The following is a 22,008-nucleotide window of genomic DNA, read 5'->3' on the forward strand; positions in this document are numbered from 1 at the left end:
GTCTTTCTCTCCAAATAAAAATATACATAAAGAGAGAGAGAGAAAAAAAAGCCCTCCTCAAGTAAATGTTTCTAGAGTGAAAGATGAGAATCCCTCAGGCAGAATAATAAACGCATCAGCAATAGCATCATTTAAAGAAATGGAATCCTTAGACTCCGTTATCAAGGGACTTGGAAGGAATCTAACTTCTAGGGGACTCTCAATCCAAGATGGGGCTCTCCCTCCTCTTTGTGAGTTAGAACTTCAGCTGCTGAGTTCTTTGAAAGGAATTAAAAAATAAAACGATCAGCTAATGTTGCCCGGTGCAATAATTCAAAGCATCAGCAATGCTTGTAGAATGTAAAACAGACCCTGTGAGCAGGAGGAAAGAGTCCCAAAGCCAGCGTTCTATCATTTTCCGTTTGATTTGACCAAATCCACTGTTGCGGCTAACTGTTAGATTCATTTAAAAATAGTAAATGAAGGAAGAGCTTAGCTTTGATCAGTCAGATTCCTGATTGCCAGCCTGGAGATTACTGCCAGGGCTAGTCTCCTGTGGGGCTTCACATCAGAGAGACGGCAACGGCAATGGCATCTGGAAACACAGTGTTCTGGCCCAAGCACAGGACAGCATTGCCTCTGCCCAGAAATCTACAGGGAAATGCTTAGAAATGACAGAGCGTGGAGATGTGGAGTACTTACGAGGATCCTGGGCTTGCAGTAGGAGGAGGCCCTAAGGGAACAAGAGAACAACAAAAGAAACAGTCTGGGTAACTGGAGGCTGAGGGAGAGTGTAGCCACCAATGACAATGGATGTTGCCACCCTTAAGTGGTTTTCCTTGAATTCACGATTTTGCCCTTAGTTCCCCGCCCCCCACCTCTGTGAATTAAAGAATACCAGTGAGAACATGCCCATCTCCTACAGCACTGGGTCTAAAAAATAATCAGATGAATGCAGAGCACCATTCATTCGTAGAGTAGCCCCTGCCCCTCCAGGAGGCTTAGTGGCTGCATATGGGAAGGTATAAATATTTTCAGCCCCTCTGGGCAAGGGGGTTCTCTGTGCTGAGAACTAGATGCCACAAGGCTCTGGTGGAGGGGAAGTGACATCAGAGAGAAGTGGTCTCTAGACCTCCTCTGATGTTTTAGAATTAGGTCACTCTAACCATAAAAATTCCCTACTGGGTGAGTTACTTATTGGAAACTAAATACAATGGCATCAAATACAATATGGGTCTCAATAAGTGTCTTCATGGACTCTGGTTGTCCTGACACACTGCACCAATGACCTGTGATCAAACCAACTGAAGGCTGCTTACCAAATTTGACAAACAGGACACCAGTGGTAGAAACCACTTTCTTGCCATTTGTTGCCACACACTGGAAGTAACCAGTGTCTGTGGTATCAAGGTTTCTAATCCGCAGCCGAGAGCCATAGTTGGTTGCCCGGAAGGAGATTCTACGAGGTTCTTGGACCACAGGAGCATCATTCTTGAACCAGCGGATACTGGGAGGTGGATTCCCAGACACTTTGCAGTGCAGTTCTGCAGTCTGCCCCAGGGATGTTGTGATGTTATTCATCGGTTCATCAAGGGTTAAGTAAGAATCTGTGGACAAGGAAAGAAGAGGCAATGAGAGGGGGACACAGCTGAAGAACATCCCTTTTCCAGGGTGTCCCTTGGGTCACAATGAGATGGGCCAGTTCACAGACACAGACCAGAAACAGACAAGTGGCTGCACATACTGAGATCCCATGGCTACTAATATGCCCTACAGAACCCCATGCTGGGACAGAAGAGTGGGCTGACCAGAATATAAGACCTAAGTGTTCACCTGAGTCCATTCCACTCATGGAGAGCCAGCCATACTCTCTCAGACAAGGAAAGGGAACTTTTTGAGTTTTATATTATAAGCAGATTATAAAACTAGTATATGTTCCTTATTGAAAATAATAATATGTTAATAAAAGAGGAGAATATAGAGACAAAAACCAAAAAATAAAAAAAAAGAAATCGCTTTAATTAGATTCTTTCCACCTCTAAATAACACATTCACAACTTCTGACAAACATGTTTGTTTATCTTGGGTAAGAAAAAAATAATCAAACTCTGGGAAAAAACCAAGAGCAACACAATTATTTCCACACCACAACACAACACAACACAACACAACACAACACACAATATCATGAAGTGTACCCTAAACCTTCTTATTGATAGTATAAAGCTCATGGGGACCAGATCACTACGAGACATGGGTAATAGGCACTTTCATAATATCCCTCATGTGAGCCAGAAAAAGCCATGCTGTGTCATCCATCCATCCATCCATCCATCCATCCATCCATCTGTCATTCATCTACCACCTACCTATCTAATCTGTCCATCACATATCAATCCAGCATGTAATTTTAACTGAAATGAAATTTACTTTCTATGTAACACACTGAGCTGAAATGGTCCCGCAAGTACTGACAAATGTGTATACCTGTGCAACCAGTGTCCTATCCAGAGAGAACATCAACACCCCAGAAACTGTTCTTGACTCCTTTGTAGTTGGTCCCACCTCCCAAACCTTGCCTCCCACCCCTCCCCCAGGCAACCGCTGTTCTGATTTCTATCATCATAGAAAGCAATCTTGCTGATGGCAGACTTTCACATAGGTGGAATGATAATGCGATTACATTTGCAGCTGGCTTCTCTTGAGATGTGTTCCATTAAAATTTTTAATGAAATAAGTTTTCTTTAAGCTTGTTCTTCAATAGTGTTTAGGAAACAATAGATACTGTAAAATCCAGTTACAGATAATACATCATTTTTAAATTTTAAGTTCAATACTCGAAGCTGCTGTTCACCAATATGACTCTTCTCAGGTTTCACTTGCCATGGGCACCCATTCTGGGGTAGGTTATTCCCCAACAGGCATTTTCTCTTCTCTCTGTCCTTCCCTAGCCCCTGTAGAATTCTGTGCTCTGAACATAACAGTCATTGCCATCTTCATTAGAGCAACATGATTACCCACAAGAGAGCCTAAAGCCTGGAGTCAAAGAATGGAGCAAAGAGAATCCTTAGCCCCCTCCCCTGAGATTCCAGCCACCTCTCTATACACCATGGTTAAGCCTTGACACAGGGTTCTAGCTTAATGTGTAAATTTAAATTACTGCCTATGGTCAGTAGCTACTACTATGTTGAACACCACAGAGCACAGTAAATTTGTTGAATTTAATGGAATTTTATTGGGAAATAACGTTTTGTTTCTTGAGATATTTAACTGGATAATTTAATTACCCCAAAAGCCTATAAAAGGAACTCATAAAAATAAATGATTATTTTTCTAAAAGTTTGCACAGGAAGATTGGGGTGGCCTGTGCTGCTAGTCGCTACAGCCTCACAGGCCATCGTGCCCACCTGAATGACTTTTTATCACCTATATAGTAGGATGAAGTTCACCATTTGCTCTTGCTCCAACCATATACCTTGCATCTCACGCTGGCAATACTCTCTCCAGTGGGATCAGGAATCCACCAGGGACTGTGCTAGAGCCTTACTTTTTTATATGCATATTCTGATCTCTATCTTGGAGCATGTTTCTCTAAGCTATCTATAAGTTATGTATCTATCAATTCATCCATCCTTGGCCCATGGGTGTGACTGCAGCTGGGTATAGGCACATGTGTTCCTAAGATGTTTGAGAGATGCCCAGAAGGTAGAAAGGACTAATTAACAGCTCCATGGGGCACCATGGCTTAACACCCTCAGTGGATTATGATACACTTTTTCTAGACAGAAACTTGGAAAAGCAACCCCTCGATCCATATTTGTCTAGCAGCTGATACTCTACTAGGTTCTGGAATTTGATTGGCTGGGTTTGAATATTCAGGTGTTCACTCTGTTCCCATGCTTATCTGTATAACCTGGGGCAAGATACTTAAGCTCTTTGTATGTTAGTGTGACTAACGAAAAAACGAAATAGTAAATAGGGTCCCACCTGGGAAATCTGTTAAAAAGAAGATTAAAATTAAGTTGAGCCACACAAGTGTAGTTCTTAAGTCAGGGTTTGCTGAAACCCAAGAATCAAAAATGTTAACTTATGGTATTGCCCTGGTTTCTATGACAGTGACTTCGGTGAGAGGATTTTTCACAGATGTTCCCTTCCTCTACCTCCCCTAGTCCTGTAATGTCTGGATAAGAAATAGGAAAGGCATATTAATCACAGTTCACACTGAAGAAGAAGGAGTATGAACCAAAGAGTAGCTGACAAGCCTCATACAGTTGGCTTTCCAATGTCCCAGCAGTCACGGGCCTTCAAGTCTGAGGCTTAGCCAACACTCCATGAAGTTCAACGGCAGCAAACACAGACTGTAGTAAAATCTGCATGCCAGGGATTTGCTGCAGTGTTCTCCCTATCTCTTCAAGGAAGGAACATGATCACCCCCTTCCTGGGGAGAAATCTAGAGTTACAGAAGTCAGTTGACTTGCCCAAGGCTTATTGCCATACTGGGCACAAGTCCTATCCCTCTAGCTTCCCCACTTAGCCGTTCTACTCCATGACCTGCACGGACAGCAGAGCCTCCTGGACACACACATTCTTGGTTGTCCAAGCCCTTCCTCAGCTCCAGGTAGAACTATCTGGGAAGGGGTCTGGGCTGAGGCTGGTGTTTCTGTCATCAGTTTTTCTGGGAAGCCAAGCTTGTGTCTGACTATTCTGCATGCTATTTGGTAATAGATCTATCTGTAGTAGATCACCTCTCTGTGAAAGCACTAGGGGGCCACATCATGTGGTCAGTGCTTCTCCAGAGAGACCAAAAGAACCTAGAGGCATCTCTAGGTTCATTAATCAGGTAAGAAACAGATTTGTTTGTGACTGTGTAGCTGCCTCACCTAAGGTATGAAGCTGGCAAATGCTCTGTGACTTAGTTCAGCCAAGAACAGAAGTGTCAGGATGGGGGGGCGGGTCTCAATCAAGCAATACAAAGACCCTCTGTCAGGCATTAAATGATAAAGCATGTCGCACTCTATCTTTCTTTACGTGTGTGTGTGTGTGTGTGTGTATTCCTGTGTGAAAGTGGAGCCTTGTCTCAGTATAAGTGTTTCACAAATCAAACTCAGATCATCTGGTTTGACAGCAAGGACCTTTAGACACTGAACCATCTGACCAGCCCTTCCTCTGACTCTCTTAACAAGCCCTTTCTGTGGTCTGTTTTCTTCCAAGAACTTTCTGTGGCTTCATATGTCATGCTAGGTGACTAACTAACTCTGGGCTATGCACATCACGCTAGAGGTGACTGCTGCAGACTGTTTGTAAGTGGGTGGAGGAAAAGTTGCTGAGACCATAGGGTATAGGGTCAAGGGCTAGTTCTGCCACTGACAGCCATGAGGACTGAGTTGTCACAGGAACAGAATAACTTCTTCAGGGATTTGATTTTCTTATCTATTATCTGGGCCCTTAGAGTTTTCTCTACTTGGGGCAAGGTATGTGTCCACAGGATAGATGCAGAGCCACTGCTGAACTTAAATACCATGCAACACTACTTGGGTGCTATACCTTTCCCTGGATTGTAGCACTTTGGTGGCTGGAGCCAGTGCCTCTGACAATGCATGCTTGGGCAATGGGACATGTCTCATTCTTTCCCCTCCTTCTGTAGACTAGCAATGCTGGGATGGCAGGTGAGTGACAGGTAGTTATGGCTGGCTGAGGAAACAACTGAGAGAGGAAAACAATGCAGTTCCATGAACTCCACCTCTGTCTCTGTGCTTCTGGGCAAACCTGGGCAACGAGAGCAGTGGTGATACACCATAGTGGCTAACACCTACCTGGTACTTAATGTCCTGGCAGACATTGTTATAAGCATTCTACTTGTGAGACACTTAAGACACAGAGAGATAACAGAGTTGTCCACGACCACAAGACAGCAAGCAAACATTAAGATTTAAAACAAATGGTTTCAGCTCCAAAGGGCATGCCCTAGGGCAGAAGGTCTCACACAGAGGACTTAGGGGGTGGTATGGGAATGAGAGATGGGTGTGATCATAAAATGTACTCATCTATACAATAAAATAAAATAAAATAAAATAAAATAAAATAAAATAAAATAAAATAAAATAAAATAATAAAAACAGAAAATTCAAAGTTCTTGTTCTTAGGACACTTACATACTGTTCAGAATACTGAGGACTCCAAAGAGAACTTTTTCCTTTTATTTTTGCAATTTGTTTAATTTGCTGAAAACTAAAATAACCCAGTAATTAATACAAATTTCTTAAAGAAAAAGAAACTATATTCTAAAGATATGATAGTGAAGAGTGGCACCATTCTAACTTGCTTGCTGCTGGTGTATTCTTTGATGTCAGATCAGGGAGCTGCCTCTTGTTTCAGGGCTCAGTGGGCTGAGAGGCATTGTACTGATTGAGGACGATCTGGCCCAGTGTCCTCTTATCACCCTTCCCAGATGCCCTTCCCTGCCTCTATAGTCTCATCTTCTGGGAGGGTCTCTTGGCAGGCTCTCAAGACAATGATTTAGCTTTAGCGTTGAGCTCTATAAGTCAGAGAGTAGGGAGTGGCTATGTGAGCATGTATGACGTATGGGGTCAAGTAACTGAATGCAGGGGTCATAAAAAAATTGGCAACAGTAAAAGGTTTCTGAACATGTAATGACCAAAAGTTAATTCAAAATCAATCCTAAAACGAACTGGAGGTGTTTCTGGCAGCCCTTGTCATGACACATTGTGTAATCTCTCCACAGCCTTGTTTCTGAGCACACAGCATGTGCACTCTATGTTGTGCATGCCAGCACACCACATAACTCCAATAAGGGCCTCCTGAAAACCATGGCTCAAATACAAGACTATCAGATACACGGACTGCAGACCTCTTACTGCATAGGCAACGTGTTCTGCTCTTATTGAAATGTAATAGTTTGGTTATGCAAACCAAAGTCTTTTAATATTTTCCTAGTGTCATTCCTCAGTGTGTAAGTATCGATTTAGTTTGCCTTTGGACTGTTTTCTGTTAGAATGCTGTTATGAAAACTTGCTGTGATATAAGTGTGCCATTCATGACTGAGCCATCCACCGACATTTGCTCTCTTCTCTGTGAGCAGCTGTCTGTATTAACTGCTGCCCTCTGTACAAAGACACCACTCTGATAAGGACTGAGAGAAGCACTGATCTGTAGGTATATACATATTTAGAAGGTCATTAGATACTATGTTCATTCAGAAAAATAATGATAGTAGGCTTACTCTGGGTACCCATGAGATCCCCAGCTACAGGTTCTGAGCCAAAGTAAAAACACCAGATATGTGGCTTTGTCTGTGGAATGTGTCCTAAACACAAGCAGAACGAGGTTGGTTATCTCTGTAGTGTTTATGGGACTGCTGTGGTACCCATGGACAGCCAGGGTGGTTGTTATTGTCCCTTGTGAGGTTCACACTTGAGGAAAAGTATTGAAGACTCTTCTTGACTAGCATCTTGTATAGTGCCTTCCAGAAAGAGGAAAGCTAGTCCGTAAGGAAGAAGTTTCCAGAAAAGTACCCAGTTGGATTTTTTCAAAGCCCTATCACCAAAGCATGCGACTTCTTCAGTAATTGATAAAATCTTGCCATCAGGTTCTGGTGGCTATCCAAGAGCATGGCAAATAGTTGGGATTGTTTTAAGGGGATGACTTTGGGGTCTCCCCTGACCAACAACTCAAGGGAAAGTATCCTACACCTAGCACTGGCCTTTGTGCTTGGCAACTTATGGCTTCTGGGTCAAGCATTAGCCCCTGTAAGAGTAATTCCAATCTAAAGTTACTGTATGTATGTGTAGACACATTTATGTATGAAGCTTAGCTCTCCCCAAATCTTCTTCTTATCCCTCCCTTTCTGTCTCCCTATATGAACCCCTTCTCACAAAGTTAAGAAGAAAAATCTTAAGATCCAAAGTTCTGAGAGGGCCAGAACTAAACAGCATCTTCCAGAAATGATAGGACCAAATGATAGGACCACCCAAACACTCACAATTGCTATGGTAACCTGTGTTAAGACCTGCACAGGATTAACTCAGCCAACATTCCAGCATGTAGCAGTAAATGGCTTATGAGCTCCTACTGCTAGCTGAGCAGCTATTGACATCCTCAAAGAATAAAAGTGCTATATTAAAATAAATATAGTCTGTCTTAAGTCATGCTTCTATTGCTGTGAAGAAACACTGTGACCAAAGCAACTCTTATTTCTAAAAGTGAATTAATTGTGGGCTTGCTTACAGTTTCATGTGGGAGCTTGGTGGTATTCATGGCACTGAAGCAGCAGCTGAGAGCTACATCCTGATCCACCAAAAGAGACAGACAGAGACAAGAAAAGAGAAGAGAGGGGGAGGAGGAGGGGGAGGGGGGGAGGGGGAGAGGGAACATTTCCTCCAACAAGACCTCATTCTCCTAATTCAAACTCCCTGGTGACTAAGCACTCATATGTATGAGCCTCTTAGTGGCCCTTGTCATTTAACACACCACACTATCAATCAATCAATCAATCAATCAATCAATCAATCAATAATTTGCTGTTTGTGTTGTTCAGCTGAGTTTTATGTAAAAAAAAAAGAAGAAGAAGAAAAAGAAAAAAGAAAAAGAAAAACAAATTGTTCAGTGAGTTTTGACTTGGGATTAGGACAAAATCTCCAGCCATTTCTGAAATGGCCCCTGCTGTTTTGTGGTGCCTATTTAATCAAGTCAGCACTGACAATTCTAGAATCAAAAGCTCAATCATCTGTGAAGTGCTGAAGACGCTCTTCCTCCTGCAGCGTCAGGTTTCCAGCCAAGACAGTGAGCACACCCATCTCACTAACAAGCAAACTTGTTTTTATCTTTAGCCAGTGGTAAAATTATGTGTTAGCAGAAATCGTCGTAAGGTAGATTTCTTTATAGTGCCTAACTTGTATATACATATTCTATCTACTAGTGTACACAGGGTCACATTAAACTTTCTGGAGTGAAAAGGGCTGTGGGTCCAGAGAGTTTAAGAGGCCCTGTTCTAAACCAGCAGCTAGAAGCCATGGGACCATCCATCCCATGTGATTGTCATGACCAGGCAAAATATGGGGTTGGTAATTTTTATGTCTTTTTTTTTTTAATAGTGCAGGAAAAACGGTCACATTTTAGTGCCGTTGGTTCCTCCTGACTTGTAGAAAGAGACAAGCATGTCTTTGAACATCTACAAGGCATTACACTGTTTGGAGCACTACACACATGGACCTTTTTAAACTTGAAATAATCCTATAAGCCAGATATTATAATTACCTTCATTTCAGCGATAAGGAAGCTGACATACAGAGAGGCTAAACAGTTGCCCAAAGTCACACAGCCAGAACCTAAGGCTTTCATTTCCAGGCATCAACCGATCTCTCCCCACTCCTCTTCTGTCCCCAACTCTTACAGGATTCAAGATGCTCTGTATGTTCTGAGCCCATCCAGCCCATGGCAATCCAGACTACAAGTAAGAAGTCCAGTGCTAGCTTCGTACTCTGCAACTGGATGGAGGACGGGGCTGTGCAGACAGCCAAGGCACCTTTCGAGGGAGACCTAATCAACCTAAAAAGTGAAGTGCAAGGAAAAGGAGGGGGTTTATGGGTTCTTTGGGAGTCAAGGTCCCATTTCCTTCTTTCCGTTCCGTCCTCCTCCTGGCCCTGCCCGTGTTACTGAGAATTTCACAGGTATTTAATAAACGTGGGTTGATTAAGTAAATGGAAGGCTCTAGAGACTTTCAGCCAAACTAGCTCCGGAGACACTCCATTTATCACCAACTGCCTGACAAGACGTCACATCAACAGGTCCACAAATCGCTCCCAGCATTTATGGCTTCATTTTTTGAGTGCCCGCCCACCTCTCCACAGGGAAAGCAAGGCCAAGAGTTATGCTCACATTCTGACAGGTGAGAGAGACTGAGATATGAAATGTTTCCCACCTCTTCGCCATGGCAACCCAGCCAACGGCTTGGAAGCAGGTCACCATCAGGACCAGGCCTCAGCCTCAGAAGAGGCCCCAGCCAAAGCCCAAGCCTCCCCTGTAGAAGAGGGAGGGGTTCCCAAGATGAAATAAAATGCTTAGCTAAACATAAAGGACGGCTGCCAAACACAGTTAGGTCATCGCACTGGCTGAGCATGCACACGGTTCATGCTATCAACCTGCAGTCGCTTTCCGCACACTTCACCATAAATGCTTCTGACTCACTATCTAGGAAAATAGTTTTTATCTTAATAAACTCAATGCAGAGCATAATCTAAATCAGCTTGCACATTCTTGGGTTGGAGCCACAAGCTGTATTCAATAAATATCAGACGAAATAGCAAGGGACTTCCAAATACCCATGGGCAGTTTCTTGGGAAATGGAACAGGGATGGGTCTGGGCAGGTGGAGCAGGAAGTGCTGAAATGGAAGGCAGTAGAGATGAGCAGTATTTCTAAGGAACTGTTGAAACAGGTGCCTTGGAGTGGGAGAGTTTGGCTCCTTATCCACCCCTTCTTTGGTGTCACTCAATTTCTCTGAGCCTCAGTTTGTTTAGCTGTAAAATGGGCGGGCCAATGACAATTTTCAAGAGAATTGTGAGGATTTAATGGGATAAACATTGAAAGCATTCAAAAAATTGGCAAGTGAGTTCTACCACCAGAGATTATAATCTAATCAATCCAAGGTAGTCTCAACAGGAGCAAAATGGCCTCATACAATTTTCTTGAGTAGTTAATAGGAAGAAATACATAGTAAAATGGTCAAAACTTTCTGGCCAGAGATTCCTGCCTAGCTTTCTGCTAAGCCCAGAAATTACCTGATTCCACAACCTGATCTCCAGAAGGATTTCCCACCATGATCTCTATAGTTCACACCAAAATCTCCGTGACAGAGTCAAAACAAATCCCTAGTTGGAATTCTACCTGGATTCTCCATGTAGGTCTCAGCCCCAGTGCAAAGTAGGTAAGATGTAGTTCAACATCTCTGGTCAAGCAAAGCTGCTTCCAGCCAGAAGGATGAAGGGGATGCTCTGCCTGGCCACTCACATTTGCTTGGGAGCACGAGTATGATGGATCAAGGGATGCTGGGGCTGAAGAGCCCCGAGGGACTCTTGGAATTGAAGAGCATCTGTCCACTGAACCAAAGTTAACAAATAAGACAGGGAAGGCTATGCACATCAGAAAAGAGAAAACACACAATGTTTTAAAAACATACCTAGACCTGGACCCTTTATATCTCAGCTGGAGGGGCAAATGATGCCTCCTTCCTGAGCCCAACAAATCCAGACAGCTCAAAGGGGCCAGAGAATTGCTTTAAGGACAGTTGTATTAAAATGGACTCTTTAGCACCCAGGAAACTGGTCCCTGCCCTCTACTCTTATAGTTAAAATGTATGAAGAATCACAATGACTAGATCCAAGAGCTTAGAATGTTTTGGATTTGGTTTTGATGGATAGAGGTGTGAGGAGGGGTGTGGTAGCTCCTGCTAACTTCCTCAGGCTCTGCATATATACAACTGCCCTTTATCTTCAGCCCAGTCCTGGGATGTGTGGCAGCTCCTGCCCTGCTGGGTTTCAGAGACCCTCCCCCCCCCCCCCAACTGGGAGTGACAGGACCTTCTTGCTGTCAGGAGCCTCCTGTCCATGTCATCTGCTTTTCCCATCCACTCTGAGCTTTACAGTTTCTTGCCATCATGAACTCCGGCCACTGCTAACTGATCTCTAGTGACGTCTTCTCACACCATAGGCTGTAGCATTCTTCCTCAGTATGTACTCCTTTGTAGGGTCTCTCACAGGCCATGGGCAGTCACCAATTCCAGCATTTTGTCTTCTAGTTATGAACGTTTGAGAGTGTTATGAACTGAATGCATGTGCCCTCCTGAGAGTCACATGTTACAGGGTGCTGGCATTAGGTGGATAGGCCTTGGGAGGTGGTTAGGACATGAGGGGGCAGCCCTCATGAATGAGATTTGTATCCTCATGACAAGAGAGGCATCCTCTGCCTCACTCACCATAAGAGAACAAGAAGAAGATGGTGACATACAAGCTCCGATGAGGAACCTCACTAGAGCTGGAGGTGGCTGTACCCTAATTTTAGCCTTCCAGATCAACCATGACAAAGGAGTGTCTATTATTTAAAAGTCACCCAATGGTGAACTAGACTTACAACAACTTGAACAGAGAGTAGACCTTGGTGCTGCAATATCCAATTGAGTTTATAACTCTTTGGGTGTGTGTGTGTGTGTGTGAATAATTTTCCCTTCTTTTCATGTGTGTGTTGTCCATATGTATCTGTATGTGTGCCTGTGTTTGTGTGTGTCTATATGTTCGTGTGTCCGTGTGTGTGTGTGTGTGTGTGTGTGTGTGTATGTTTGCATGAATGTACATGCATGTGTGTTCAAGAGCATGTGGAGGCCTGAGGTTGATCCTGACAATCTTCCTCAGTTGCCCTTCCACCTTTCTCATTGAGGTAAGGTATCTCAATCAAAACCAGAGCTCATCAATGTGGGCAGCTGCACTAGCCAGTTTGCTTCAGGATGACCTATCTCTGCCCTCTGAGGCTAGAGTTACAAACAAGCCAATATGCCTACCATGGAATTTATCTGGATACTGGGTATCAAACTCTGACCCTTCTTCTCCTGGCTTGGCAAGTACTTCGACCACTGAGCCACCTCTCCAGCACCACTGGGCATTTATATAGGGTTATTGTTTTGTTATATCATGCTTACTAGGTGCAATATTTCATTTAAATTTTAAAATAATAAGAACATTCAGAACTCACAGCAGGAGCATGGTTAGCCCTCAGGTTGCTATTTTAATAACACAATTAAACTATCCAACTGAAATGGAACACAGGCTGTGGGCTTGAGAACTGCTTTCCAAGTCTTGGAGAAATGTTGACAAACTTGTCTCTGACCTTTCCCACCCATCTAACTTTAAAATGGTCATTAAAATATGCACATACCACTGGATCCTCACGACTGCCAATTTTTCTTAGCCTTTCAAACACCAAAATAAATCTAACAAGACCACAAGCTAATACAATGGTTCCCTATTTTCCAGTAAGAGTTCGACTTAAAAATGGTAGAGGAGGTAAAGCAAGCGTTGGGGACACCCAGAGTTTTAGACTTCTAGGTGTAGGCCCTACATACCAAGCTGAGCTCCAAAAGAGGCAAGCTCCTCCATTAGGGTTGAATTATAAACCTTTGAAAAATGCTGACAGACCTTAACCAGAGCAGGACAGGATGAGCGGCTCTGTGTAACGAACCTCTAAATGACGAGAGATAGTATCTAGAAGGCCAGGCCTGAAATACATTTCTGGTTTGGGCTCTAGGCCAAAGTAAACAGAACAGATCGTAAGTCAGCCCTGTGATTTGAGTACCTTCAACAGGAGGCCTGCTCCGGCATCAGCCTGGTGTGTAGTCCTCTCTGTGCAAGCCTGTGGCTGGCTGTGTCTCTGTCATGCCAAGGCCACATGTGCTTTCTGCCCAGGAACCCTGAGCAAAGCACAACCAGGACACAGAGTCTTGCTTGAAGACAGTGTGTTGTTTTGTTACCCTGGTCAGTCTGAGGCGGCAGCCTACCCCATCTTAATACGTTCTCAGGCAGCCCATAGCTCCATGTGGAGCCTGGGTGGTTTTCAAAACAAGAGTGTGTCATTCCAGCCGGTGAATTTCTGTTCCTATGGGGACCATGAGGTTAGAGCATCTCAGTTTTTCACAGTCGTAACTTGATTGAACAGGATCCGAATCCCTTTGGGTGTCAGTCAATATTCCAACTGGGTCCACTGAGATTAACAATGTGCTTTCAGGTTTTCAGAGAATGTAAACTTCTGGCACTGTGCGTGAGCACACAGACCAGCGCCCCCCCCCCCCCGAAAATTTCTACTTGCTTCACATTCTGAAAGAATCTGCTGACTTAGTCACATCTCAGGTCTCTTTGTTAAGTGTATGCCACCTGAATGGTCATTCTCTTATGAATGAGGTGGTTTGGCCCTCAAATTTTGAAGCAAATTCTTCAACAACTTGACATATCTGCTCCAGAGCTTTTGCCAAAAACAAACCAAATCAAACTAAAAACAAACATGGAGCAATCTGGAGATTAAAAACTAGGAGGGCAGTTGGGGCGATGGATCAGTGGCTGATGTATTTGCTGTGCACAGAACCCACAGTAAGACCTGGGCATGCTCACATGTATCTGAAAGCCCATGCTGTGCTAGAAACACAAGGATCTTGGGATTTGCTGCCCAGCCAGTGTAGCTGAAAAAGCAAGCTCTAGGCTCAGCAAGAGACCACCTAAAATAGTAAGGTAGAGAAACTGTTGAGAAAGACATCTTGATGTCAACCTTTGGCTTCCATGTGAGCCTGAAAGGGCAAGTGAATTCATATACACATGAACACGGATGCACACATCAAAGGAACAAACTGTAGTACTAATTTCATAGCAGCAAAAGGTAAAGAGAAAGAAAAAAAGAATGGAAGGAAGGAAGGAAGGAAGGAAGAAAAAAGAAAAAAATAATTGGACACTGTGAACTTTAGAGCCTGAGTTAGACTTTTCTTGTTATGGTAGCTTATTCCGGCAAGCAAAGATTACTAAGTACAGCTGGGTAAAATGTCCCATAACCATCTGAACATGTTGAGCTAAGAGCCTTTGTGGTCAATAGTTCTTATCCTGGCTAGAGCCAAGCAAGCAAGCATTTATAATGATAGACTATGATCTGAGCCATGCAGGGTAGTCAAAGCCCTTGAAGAGAGAAGCGGCCCATTTTATAGTGTGGCTTAAAAGGAAGCCACATTTAGCACCTATGGAGTTTCTAATAAGGGAGGTAATGTGGGCTGTATCCTTCAGATCTTTGAGGAAAATGGAGAGGAGATGGGACTCCAGGGAACTGATAGGAGAGAGCAGGCCACAGTGAGCTTTAGAACTGAGTGGCAGGTCAAGATACTGAATGTTGAAGGGGTTGGGAGAGAGGGGGGTTGAAGTAGGCAGGCTTATCAGGGAGGAATAGTGGAGTGGTTCTCAACCTGTGGGTCTCACCCCTTTGGGGGTGGAATGACCTTTTTATTGGGTTTGCCTAAGACCATCAGAAACCACAAATATTGAGGTTGCATTTCATAACAGTAGCAAAATCATGGTTATGGTATAGTAATGGAGATTATTTTATGGCTGGGGGTCACCACAACAGGAAGTGTGTTAAGTGAGGTTGAGAACCACTGTAATAGAGAGACCAAGAAATATTAAGCTTTTCATCAAGCAAAGGACAAGAGACATGGATTAAATAAAAAAAAATAGAAACCAATAAAAATGATCAGAATAAGAGCAACGGATGGAAAGGACCATTCTGTGCTCAGAGAGTAAGCATGTGTAACCTGGGAGAAGAGGGCAGAGCCAGTCTGGGGAAGGGAGATGGGGTAGGGCAGAAACTGTGCAGCTGTTAAGGAGAACAAGACACACAAGGCAGAGGGCAGCCTCTGCCTTATCCCACAGCACCCTCTCCATTGTTTCCCTGAAGGGACACCAGTGACATGTTTGGTGAGGAGTCCCTCTTCCTTCAGGATTGCCAGCATGGCAGTCGTGTCACGTGGTACATCCCTGCTTGACAAACATCAGCCCTGTGCTCCAGTGAAGTTGATAAGACAACTAACAGCTTACATCCAACCACCCCAGCAGCCAGCCCTGGTGAGTATTTACAATGTGGTCTCGATAACTATCTTGTTCACGCCACACCTCTACATTTAGACAGGGGATCTGCCTTACGAGATGTGATTACAGAAGCTCCCAGCCTTGTCCTCTGATGCCTTTCCAGTTAGTTCACTCTGCTTGGAGTGCTGGAGGACATGGTGTCCCATGGGGTAAGGGATGGCCAAGTGAACCCCCAGAGGTGTAAGAGTCCACACTGGACAGGAGTCCCTGGGAATCAATAAGCACAGCTTGAGGGAAGGCTATGGATAAAGGCACCAGGTAAGGAGGTGGGACAAATAGGTCCTACAAGACTAACAAACGACTAGAAGAGATGCTGAACACAATCCTGTGGTCGGCTACCAGCAGTTAAAACACAAGGCCAGGCAAGGCTCCAGGAAGTTCACCTGACCAGGATGACCATAAACTGGGAATGTTCCTCTGACTACATTTTCAGCTTCCAGCATGCGTCACATATAGCAGGAGTTTGCTTGGTTATATTGGGTTGTTGGATGGATGGATGGATGGATGGATGGATGGATGGATGGATGGATGGATGGACAGATGGATAGATGGAGAGACATATGGATGGATGGAGAGACATTTGCAGGGGTCCTCATTTGGGGTCGGTGTTTCTTCCTCTCCAGTACACATGACCACATAAACCCTGGGGAAAGTAGATGCGGATTCCTCAAGTGGATTCCCTCAAGGAGTTATACATACAGGCAGTTGTGAGTCACCTGGCATGGACACTGGGAACTGAACTCAGGTTCTCTGGAAAAGCAGTAAACGTTCTTAGCCACTGAGCCATCTCTCCAGTCTTTAAATACACCTTAACATGCATCTTTATGCTTAAAACTTTCCCTTCCTCCTTTGCAATATTTCCTCAGGTTATGTTTCTGGAAGCTTCTTTTACTCTTTCTTGGCAGGATGCAAGCCTATTTTCTGTCTGCTTTTGCAGACTGTATAGTTCTTAGCATCAAGTTATATAATAAATAAACCTCTTTTCCAGACTCAGTCCTCACTACTGATGCCATATAGCGCTCTGGGAGTGAGTGGATAGAAGAAGTGTGTCTTAATTGGGGCTCCCATTGTGAAGAGACACCATGACCATGGCAACTCTTATAAATGAAAACATTTAATTGGGCTGGCTTATAGTTTATCATGGTAGGAAACAGGGCAGCCTACAGGCAGACAGGGTGCTGAAGAGTTAGCTGAGAGTTCTAATCTGGATCAGCAGGCAGCAGGAAGAGAACAAAATCAGACACCGTGATAGGCTTGTGCACTTGAAACCTCAAAGCCCATCCCCCAGGGACATACTTCCTCCTCCACCACCACACCTACTCTAGCAAGACCATACCTCCTAATGGTGCTGCTCCCTGAGCCTAAGGAGGCCATTTTCATTGAAAGCACAAAGTGAGTCAGATACAGTGTATGTCACTGTCATTAAAGCCTGAAACTATCAGTTGACTGGAAATAGGGGGAGGGCTTCCAACTCGAAACAAAAGCTTCTTGCAGCCAGCATGGGGCTCACTTCCTTCCTATCACACACAGAAGGGAAATGGAAAGTATAGATGTAAAACAGACTTGAAAGGTCATTGACATTCCTTCCACCAAACAAGACATTTTCTTGTACCCCTGAAGCCAAAATGACTCTAAACAAGTGAATTCAGGGGTCAAGTTAGAAGAGGCTTGGGGTAGACATTTTTGGGACCTTCAGCTAGCAGATACCCAGAGTCTACCACATAAAGAAAGAGTTTTGGGAGCCCCATCTGCTCCATTTAGACCCTAACCAAAAGTCACCAGACATTTGAATACTGAAACATTCAGGATGACTGGAGCTGAAGCCACAGGGAAGACCCTGAGCAAGAAACATTCAACTGACACTGGCCAATGCCCAAAAGAACCAAGGAAGGTAGCAAGAATACACAGTGTGTTTGTTACCTAACAATAGGTCTCTGATGCACAGCGCCCATTTTAGATTCTAGAGTGAAGTTAACTTTCTAGAATTGTAGATATATACAAGATACATGTCTGCTAGATTGTATGCTAGAGAGCGAAGGTGAGGAGGCAACACAGTTGCAATGTTCCGGTAGCTCACAGGAAGACACTTTCTTTACACCCATCACCTTCAGTTTCCTCAGCTGTAACATGAGATGATAAAACTAAGCTATCTAAAGTTTGTTCTCAACTTCAACCTTCCAGGGTATCAAGGAGTTAGCATGAATATAATTTATGTGCTATTTGGAATCTTTATAAGCATACATTGGGCATTGACAACCTGCCCTTCTGAGACCTGTGATAGAATGTAACAGGAGCTAACAAGGCTGAGGAAGAAGAGGAGGCAGGGCAAACATGGTGACAGAGGCTTTGACAAAGGCTCCAGAGGTTCTCATAAAAGGCTGCCAAAGGCTCTGACCAGGCCTCAGGAGAAAAGAAGAACTCAAAACTAGGAAGACACTCTGCTAGGATCATTCCTTTAGCTCTGACTTCCAATTCCCATGAATCTGCTTTCATTTCTTCTTGTAAACCATACATACATACATACATACATACATACATACATACATACATCTCACAAACACTATCAGGCTATAGCTGAGAGTGAAATCCACACTTCCCGAACAGATAATCAGATTGGTCCCTCCTGGGTCAGGTACCCTCAATCTAGCTAATAACTCTCACCAGTTAGGCAAGATTATGAAATACAGTCACAGCTACTGAAAATTTCCCATGATGAGCAGCCATCAGAAGGTAGGGCCTGCTATAGGTAGACAGCCTCCCTGAATGATATTTGAGTATAAAGTCTAATAAAACATATTCATGATTTTAATAGACTTAGCAGTAAAGACTGAAAACTAACTTAAGCTTGCTTTTCAAACGCACTGAATTATTTTCCAAAACCACTTTAGAAATGAGGGTAAGCCATTGGGAATTGGGACAATTGGAAAACCACTTAATTTTCGAAAATTTCAGGGCTCAGTACAGTACTGTGCTCTTTTAGCCTCTTATGAGCCTTCACAATTACACAGGCTCAAGTGAAGTGAGCAGCCCTGGGTTGCTAGCACAGGCTAGGCCTCCTTTCTTTCTACTTTAATCAAAAGGTATTAATATGTGTCTCCACTGAAACTAGATGTCAACTACCAAAGGCCACTGGGGCTCCACTGACACACTTTAAGTTGCTGTAGGTGGTCATGGCCCAGTGGGATCAGCGAGTCACGAAGCTTTTAGGTCACCTTACAGAAAGGTGAATGGATGCCTCAGGTCCCTGCTGTTGGTTCAAGAGAATCAGCTATTGTTGAAATTATGACAATGCTGTGGTGTCTGGGTTTTAACTAGTCTCATTTGCTACCCTTTAAAGAGCTTAGTTAGTTAGTTAGTTAGTTAAAAAAAATGTCAAGAAATGTGGGACAGGAACATAGACTAAAACATATCCCCTGACCTTCTATCTATGGTTCTTCCAAATAAACACAACTCCCCAGGGAAGTCTGAAGAGTGCAAATCTTCCTACTTGCTCCACAGTAAGCACGATATTGGTCATTTAGCAACTGTTTAGGGGAAAGAGAGTAAAATGGAAAGTTTGGGAGAAAACAGGAGAGTGCAGAGAATAAGTGTTTGTGGTTGGTGCATGTGTGTGTGTGTGTTTGTGTGTTTGTGTGCATGTGCACACATGTCCATGCATGCACACGCACAGGCACCCCCATGGGAAAGAGAGAGCAAGACTCCATAATTCATTTTCATGACAGATGCTTTAAGATCTTACAGACGACAAACAGGACACCCACTTTCATATTTTTTTTCCTGCGATCATTCCATCTTGCAAGTTACATTATTCACAAATGAGACATTGAAGAAACACAAATTCTGAAACAGAAGTGTGCATACCGCCAGTGGAAAAGCAAACAAAAGCAGCTAATGTACTGTGGCTAAAAAAATTTTCAAACAAAGTGGCAGTAATTTACTGCCCTTGCTCTTAGCAGGACCCCAGGAACATAATCAGAACCCCCAGGACTGATGGGAGAGGGTGATTTACAGTAAGTGTCAGGATAATAAAAGAAAATGAAAAAGCAAATTGTGCATGAACACGAACACTGTATTTCAGTGCTTTCAGCAACTGAATCAAATTTCCAGCCAGAATTTCTGGGTGAAACTTAGAAGTCCCTCAAGAAGTAAACTATGAGCCAACCAGTGACCATGCTTGGACACTGCCCCAGTCAGGCTGATGACATCATCAGTGCTGAGAGATGACAGTGATTCAAAAGACACACACTTTGTAATTGGAGCAGCAGTGAAGCAGAGGGAAGAACTGGGTTCAAATCCTGAGGCTCTCCCTTGTCTCCTCAGACAGACATTCTTTCAGATGTGAAGCTCATGTAGTTCTGCTGCCTCAGACTGCCATGTGGGTCAGACGAGGTAAGGTACGCCAAGTACGCGGAGCATGGTCTAAATGCTCATCAGGCTGCAGGAACAGGGGAGATTATGGAGAAGGGAGAGGAGCTTTTCACTCAGAGCATGACTGGAGCCTCTTACCAGCCAAGCAGCAAGAATTCCAACACAACTTACATGTGCTGTAAGGGCTGCCTCCACAGAGTTACTGTCCTTTTGTGCACAGATATTTAATGTTAAAGCAACAGTGGGTTGCTTCTAGGCTGAAGGCTGGAATGTATAGGGCCCTGAGAGGAGAGCCTCATTTCTTTCCCTAGATATAACCGGAAGATCTAAAACAAACGGACACAGCCCTGGATCCCTGTGGGTTAGATTTTGAACTAATCAATTGAAATCCTATTAGGTGTCCCTCAGGAACTACTGTGTAACATCAGCTAGATTTCCTAGCAACCCCTTAAATACAATAACTTCAAACCCCACCAAAATCCCATACAACTACTGTGCTAACACCATCACAGTAGTCTGTACCATCACAGTATCCACACCTCACAGTATTCACGCCATCACAGGGCTTACTACATCACAGTGCTCACACCACCACAGTGCTCACACCGTCACAGTACTCACACCGTCACAGTACTCACACCCTCACAGTACTCACTCCATCACAGTACTCACACACTCATAGTACTAACACCATTACAGTGCTGACTCCATCACAGTGCTCACACCTTTGCAGGACTCACACCATCACAGTGCTCACACCATCACAGTACTCACACCCTCACAGTGCTCTATACTATCACAGTACTCACTCCATCACAGTTGCTCACACCCTCACAGTGCTTACACCCTCACAATGCTCACACTATCACAGTACTTACTCTATCATAGTACTCATTCCATCACAGTACTCACACCCTCACAGTATTCATACCATCATAGTACTCATGCCATCACAGTGCTCACATCCTCACAGTACTCACACCCTCACAGTACTCACACCCTCACAGTACTCACACCACCATACTACTTTGCACTATCACAGTATTCACATCATCACAGTACTCACTCCATCACAGTACTCATACCATCACAGTGCTCACACAATCACAGTGCTCACACCATCACAGTACTCATACTATCACAGTACTCACACCATCACAGTACTCATACCATCACAGTACTCATACTATCACAGTACTCATACCATCACAGTACTCATACCATCACAGTACTCACATCATCCCAATAATACAGAAAAGGTTTTTAAATAAAACCCCTTTGAATTTTTCACCCTTATTTTTTAAATTGATATCAAAGAACAAAGTCTGTCAACTGAGAATTTCACCTTGAGGTTTTCATGGGACTGTAGCCAAGCTAATCCTGCCTTGTTAATCTCCTCTGAAACCTGATGGGATTGGTCCTTTGGTTTGGTCCCATGACAGTTCAGAATACCCCTGAGAAGCTGTGCGGTTGGGGCTGATCTGGTCCTACTCTTGCCACAAAAGTCCTGATGGACTGTGTGATTCACTTGTCATTCTGGGTCAGATCTGTTAAACACATGCGAGATCAAGCATGATCCCCGAGAAACACCAACTTTATATTCACATTTTGAGGATATTCTACCTTGCACACACACACACACACACACACACACACACACACACACACACACACACACAAATCATCATTCCCCTCCCCCAAATCATTCTCAGAAACAATGTATGTTGCATAATAAAAATATAAGAGAAGGTGAATGCCTGTTTTTCCTGAGAAAAGCCAGGAAGAAAAAGGTGAGACAAAAGGACGCCTTTTGAATGTTCCTGACAGTTGATTCTATATTGTCACCTCTCATCTAACAAGGGGGAGGGGACCAAGAGTAGAGAAGAACTGGGTCACACAGACCTGAACACTACCCCATATCGCCAGCACCACATACATGGATAAGGGCTTATGCCCAAATTCAAGGCTTCCCAATGGATGAT

General features: G+C 43.8%; 1 protein-coding gene across 1 annotated transcript in view; it reads right to left on the reverse strand.

The window, feature by feature from the left end:
• Ror1 (ROR family WNT receptor 1) overlaps positions 1-22,008 on the reverse strand; it is a 349,276-nt gene that overhangs the window by 107,726 nt on the left and 219,542 nt on the right. The window contains exons 3-4 of the mRNA XM_021160539.3: positions 1,299-1,586; positions 682-712 (exon numbers count right to left, since the gene is read on the reverse strand). Of these exons, the coding sequence (XP_021016198.1) occupies positions 682-712; positions 1,299-1,586 (319 nt within the window). The remainder of the gene's footprint in view (positions 1-681; positions 713-1,298; positions 1,587-22,008) is intronic.

This window comes from Mus caroli, unplaced genomic scaffold, assembly GCF_978045245.1.
Source record: "Mus caroli unplaced genomic scaffold, Mus_caroli_1 scaffold_6, whole genome shotgun sequence".
Taxonomy (NCBI): domain Eukaryota; kingdom Metazoa; phylum Chordata; class Mammalia; order Rodentia; family Muridae; genus Mus; species Mus caroli.